This window comes from Alligator sinensis, unplaced genomic scaffold, assembly GCF_000455745.1.
Source record: "Alligator sinensis unplaced genomic scaffold, ASM45574v1 scaffold243_1, whole genome shotgun sequence".
NCBI classification, from domain to species: domain Eukaryota; kingdom Metazoa; phylum Chordata; order Crocodylia; family Alligatoridae; genus Alligator; species Alligator sinensis.
In genome coordinates this window covers 2,750,314-2,756,313 of record NW_005841841.1, presented here as the reverse complement: position 1 = coordinate 2,756,313, position 6,000 = coordinate 2,750,314, and the positions used below count along the sequence as shown (strand labels likewise).

Below are 6,000 nucleotides of genomic sequence, written 5' to 3'. Positions count from 1 at the left end.
CTAGACATTAGGAGGCACTATTTCACTGTCAGGGCGGCTAGGACCTGGAACCAACTTCCAAAAGAAGCGGTGCTGGCTTCTACCCTGGGGGTCTTTAAAAAAAGGCTCGACGAACATCTGGCCAGGGTCATTTGAACCCAGTACTCTTTCCTGCCACAGCAGGGGGTCGGACTAGATGATCTCCTCAGGTCCCTTCTGACCCTACCAACTATGAAACTATGAGACTACCCCAGGTCTATTCCTCAAAGGAAATCCCTAAGCTGTACCACAGCCACTTATACCTGGGATTTTTCTTACCAAACTTTCTTCCCTTTCACACAGTGCAAACACCGAACCGCTTTGCACATTAAAAAATGCTACATTCACTAGAGTTTTTAGAGTCGATTTTAATTTATCTAAGGGCGCTGCTCTGTTTAAATATATGTATATACAATTATATATAATCAGATCCCGAATCAAACCAAAAATGTCTGGAGACCAACAGGAAGTTATTTGTGAGCCCCAGGGCCTTCACTCCGATCCAGTCAAAATCCCAGGTAACTGGGTCAGGGAAGCAAGAGCCTTTTTGAACTAAAAGACCGTTCAATGCTGCAGTTCGTTTGTTTACTTTATGGCTGGAGAGTGTTTTAGGCCTTGACCCTATCAAGACTCAGGCATGCAAGTGAATTTCTGCACTGCAGGTAATCCTGTTGGCTTCGGGAAGGACTGCTCGGTGAAGAAAGTTAAGTCATGAACGTCACATGGCAGTATGAAAGAGGCTCCAGCATGCACTTACTTTTGTACACATAGTCTTTTGTACATATAAAATGCAGTTTTTATTTCAGTTCTAATGGATGTTAAAAAGAAAACCAAATACATAGTTTACAAAGCTGCTACAGGAATTGTCGCAATCGGTATCTCCTGGCGAAAAGTAAAAGCACCCAGAGTTAGGACTACTAGCCTTTGCCTAGGCCAGTGGTGCTCAACCTTTTTATCCAGCAGGCCGGATGGACAGTGCCTGATCCCTCTGCAGGTCGAATCCTACTGGTGTACCCAATATGGAGACCAGGGCAGGTGTGGTGGGCTGCCATCCAGATGCATGGAGGTGAGCAGCCTGATCCTGATCCAGCCAAGTGGGAGAAGGAATCCCACCCCCAGGGGTGGCATGACCTGGCCCCAACCTGGCTGGACAGAAGGAAGGGGATGTGGCCTAACCCCACAGAAGGGGCATGGGCTGGGCCCAAACCAGTCACGGAGGGGGAGGGGGCACAGCCCAGCCCCAACCCAGCCACGTGGAAGGAAGGGAGTTTGGGCTTGCCCTGATCTGGCCGTGTGGGGGAAGCGTCGTTCATGGCCTCGTTCCAACCTGCCCCGTGGGATTTGGGATTTTGGCAGCGGGGTGGGGTGGCAGTATTGCTCCACTGCCACCAAATTTCCCAACCAGTGGGGAGCCCCACGGACTGGATTCCACCTCTGGTCCAGACCAGTGTTTTTCAACCTGTGGGTCACAACTCAAAAGTGGATCACAAGAATATATGAAAGGATCACAAACACACTTTAAAAATGGATTCTCCTTTAAAAGGAGAAAAACATGGGAAACTGGCTTTTCCCTCGCAGGCTGGCAGAGTTCCAGCCTGCGTGGGGCTGCTTGGGCCCCTCCTGCCCCACACACAGGGGGGCTGGGGCCCGTGGGTTGGGAATGAAGGGCACCGGGTCAGGACTGGCCATCAATGTTTACCAATGAGTCTTGGTACAAAAAAGGTTGAGAACCACTGGTCTAGATTAACGGAAGTCTCTCCAGATTAATTTACAAAGGTGGAAAAAGCCTCTACTGAAACTAAATTCCCAAACTAAACCAAGTTTTTCAGGTGGCAGGCAGCCTTTGAAGCAGGACAGGCCTCTGCCAAGCACAACTGTTTCTCTCAAAGCTAAGGCAAACTTTATCATTCCACTCCAACAGCAAGATCAGTTGTCTCTCTCAACGATGGACCACTTCATTATGGTAATTCTCTGCAGAACTGAAGATTTAATTTGAGGAAAATGACTCCATGCTATCATATCCTCCTTCCCCCAACAACAAAACATAAACATGTCTCAAAACAGCAGAGCTGAAGAATTCAGCCATTACATTTTTTTTAATAGAAACAGTGCCTGAGTAGAATGGGATTGTCTAACTATGCTGAAAAGCTTCACACTCCAAAGATGGTTAGAATCCTTTCTGGAACCTATTCAAACACCCATAAGAACATACCTACCATTATGTTCGCTATCATATAGAAAATCCCCAAACTTCCTTTTTAAACTAACCATCCTTAGCATAAACCACAAGTAAAAACAATACAAACTCATTAAGCTCTCCATACATGGTATAGGAATCAAAATTTAACAGCCTATAACAACCTCCAGTAGAGGGGTTTCAAATCTCTACAAAACCTCACTATGAAAGAACAGGCCCTGAAAGGTGCTGGCTGCTTTCAATCCCTCTTAGCGATGACAGCAGTGGAGGGCATGCAGCACCAGAGGTTCAGGTCTTTATCATACAAACCCTGTGTAACCAGAGTAGAACAGCTTCGTTCTTCACAGCCACAGAAGAGCAGACAAAGAAAAGTATGACTTAGCGAAGACACACAATAACTATCCCAAGTATACAAATGGGCATGGTAGAAATTGTTTGGGCTTTTTGAGTATTTTTTCAGTGCACTAAGCTTATATGAACCAGAACTGCAAAGTCTTTGAGCCATATGCACAAATACAAGATTTTTTAAAACAAATAGACAAACAAATAATAAAAAAAAGAAGTGCAACCACTGCATCTTAATTCAGAGTATTTAAAAGGAAGCTTGCCTCATATCCCAGACGAGCTGCCCTTTGCAGAAGAGTTTCCCCAGCATTCTTATTGACAATAAGCCTTCGCGCTTCAGGCGGCATGGGACGACTTGGGGTGGTCTCCTGAGGGGGACTTGCAATCTGCAGCTGCGAGGGCTGAGAGACAGGTAATAATGAGGGAGTCTGCTGCAGGCGATCATACAGCTTCTGCTCATGTGATTTGGCTGGCGAGGAGTCACAGTCTGAAGTAGGCTCTGGTCGCTTTCTGAATTTTCTTGTTACCATGACCTGTCAAAATAATTATTGGATTTTTTTCCCCCCACTTTAATAATACACCAATGGGAATATATTTTACCAGTTAAGAATTACATTTCTGTTCTCATTAGAAAAATCTACTACTTCTACTAATTGTACAACTCGTCAGTCTTTAAAGCTACAGTAGGCAGACTAAGAACAAATTCAAAGCATGCAAATAGTAAAACAGGAGGAGTTTGAATTAAAATACTATTACAGTATGCTACTGTGTTAGCTTTAAGCAGGCTGGCTCTGCTGTACAACCTGTGATGTTAGTGGACGATTAAGTCTAAATAAAGATACCTTATCTTCAGCATTTTCAATATCTGTAGTGTCATCCCCTGTCAGGGATGACCTCCTTCTCCTCTCCTGTAGTGCCAAGTGTTTTGTTTTACACTGACGTTTCCCTGATGGCTTCTCACACTCGCTGTATTTCTGCAGCAGAGATGCAGCTTGGAAATCCTCCTCCTCTTCTGTGCACAGCCCATCTGTCTTCCAGCTCTCTTTAATTTTCTGCTGTTTGGCAGCCAACCTCAAGGCTGGAGCGGAGCTTGGCTGAGTCTGCCTTTTGCTGTTTGCACTGGGAGAAGACAGGCCCTTCATGTGCGGAGACACCGGGAAGAGAGGCAAGCCTACATGGGAGGAAAGGCATCACATGTTGCATGGTGTGTTGAAAGGAAAACATATGGTTATCACCAAACACAAGCTCTTGCCCTGGTTAAGAGATTCACTGATTACATTTGCAAATCATTAATATTTTAAATATTCCATATTCAAAATTGTAAATAAGCTAGCTCACAATGCACTATGTTTAAAGTAGTTATAATTGGTCTGATAAACTTGCTCCATGACATTTTTTGTTACTACTGTGCCTAAGCTCTGCAGGGACTGAATAGTAAGTATCCTACTATGCTGTGAAAATGATGCAACGCAACTTTTAGCATCAATGGGCAAAGCTGAGAGTCTCAACTGTGACTGTCCTGGCTTGGGTGAATGTGAAAGACAAAATTTGTTTCCTTACCTGTAAACTGTCTTATCTGAATGGGAACTAACTTTTGCCTTTATGCTTGGAACTGCTGTTTTTTTCTGCCTTTTCCATGTTTAAGTGACAGGCCAGAGATATGGATTTGGGAGGGGTGGAGGAAGAGCAGCGAGGAGGAATAATTAAGGTGAAGTTTCTTCCCAGGAGAGAACCAGCAGAATACCGAAAGGACTCTATGCTCAAAGATGACAATGAACAGAGAAAGCAACATGTCCCTTTTTTACTGCTTTTGAATAATTGTAAGGAATTTAAAGAAGCCTTTTTCAAAGAGGCTCTGTGTGACACTCTACAAAATATTTGTGTCCCTTGTGGAGTGAATAACTTTAGATGACTCTGATCTGCCTTGTAACACTGGCTGATTTAGCCCACCTACAGATAAAAATATTTTGATGCACTGTTCCTCCTTCGAGGCTTCCCATAGCATTCAGATTCCTCCATTGCTTTGTTCTAAGCAAGTACAATTTTACAGCCCTACTACATGTAAAATGTATAGCTGCTTTTCCAGGTGTGAGAAAGCTTAGAAAAAAGTAAAGATAAGGAAGCTGACTAAGTGAAAGTCTGAATTTCCCTTTGGAACACAGTTGGGGCTGATTTCAGAACTGCCTTCTTGGGAGGTATGATGGGGTAGAGAGTGAAAGGGAAGGAGGGAGAGAGGAAACTGACAAAGAATGCACATAGACACACTAAAGTAAAAGCGCTGGATGGAAAGGAGAAAAAATCTGCCAGACCAACAGCAAAAAGACAGAGGATACCAAAACATCTTTTGAAGTTGTGAGGTAACCATGACCGAGGTTCCTTCGTTCCCAAGAACCTCAAAAGTATGTCTCCCAAATGATACTGCTTTTAGAAAAGGACAGATGTGGATGAAGCAACATGGTGGAACTGGAATGGACAGGTTACCCTGCACCCAGCACAGAAACCTGCCCTTGAAGAAATTTATTCTGGCAAGAAGACCAGAATCTCTTTTGTAGGCAGTCTCAGGTGTTTGCCTTCCTTCCCCACTCCCTTTCTCCCACCCCTCAATAAATGTAGTATGTAAAAGACTTTCCGGATCTGTGAGGATGAAAGTTCCTGAGGGCAGCCATATTCCAGGAGACCCATCTCAAACATGTGGCTCATGGGTCAGATTTGGCTCACTTAATGCATTGGTGGCCCACATGACAAACGTATATTGTAAAGGGTCTACACTTTTATTTAAGTTTCTAGACTTCACATTGCAAAGGTCAAATAGTCAATAAATGTCTCCTTTTTTTAGGAGTTGGAATAAAGGAGGGAAGGTGGAATGGCTGTATATGAAAAACATAGCTAGAAAAGATGGCAGAAAGAGAGAGGCAGGCAGAAAGACAGCTGGTTTCCCCTCTCAGTGATGCTAAGTGAAACAATAGGACACTGAACAAACAAATGTTTAACTACTTCTCACAGGCTAAATGCTACCCTTACATTTTATGCAAACCTCCTGTAGACATCACTGAGGAGATCCATTGTTGGCCATCTTAAATCTATAATGCAGAACAGGGACTGAAGTTAAAAGTCCTTCATGAATAAGGTTTGAAGAGACTGACCATATCCGGAGCAGATGTGTGCACCAGACTGGGAAAGCCAGGCATGACTAGTTCTGAAATCTTGTCTGATCTGTATGACCAGACACTTGTTCAGCCTCTCTCCTCCTGCACCCAGCCTATAGCTGCTGAGTCAGTTAGCCTGTTGGTCTCACAGTGGATATGTGCAGCTCAGAGGTATTCCAAGTGCAGAAGAATCCTTCCAACTTCCCTGTTCAGGTTTTTGTTCTTGTTCTGCCTGGATAGCATCAGCTAACAGAACCATCATGGGTTTTTTTCCCCACACAAATAAATCCAAGT

General features: G+C 44.0%; 1 protein-coding gene across 10 annotated transcripts in view; it reads right to left on the bottom strand.

Annotated features, from left to right (window-relative positions):
• BCOR (BCL6 corepressor) overlaps nt 1–6,000 on the bottom strand; it is a 54,074-nt gene that overhangs the window by 19,093 nt on the left and 28,981 nt on the right. For 9 of the 10 annotated variants that reach the window (XM_025205109.1, XM_006015649.2, XM_025205132.1 and 6 more), the window contains 2 exons: nt 3,403–3,731; nt 2,824–3,093 (listed from right to left, as the gene is read on the bottom strand). In XM_025205109.1, the coding sequence (XP_025060894.1) occupies nt 2,824–3,093; nt 3,403–3,731 (599 nt within the window). The remainder of the gene's footprint in view (nt 1–2,823; nt 3,094–3,402; nt 3,732–6,000) is intronic. The other variant, XM_025205141.1, reaches the window with a different exon arrangement.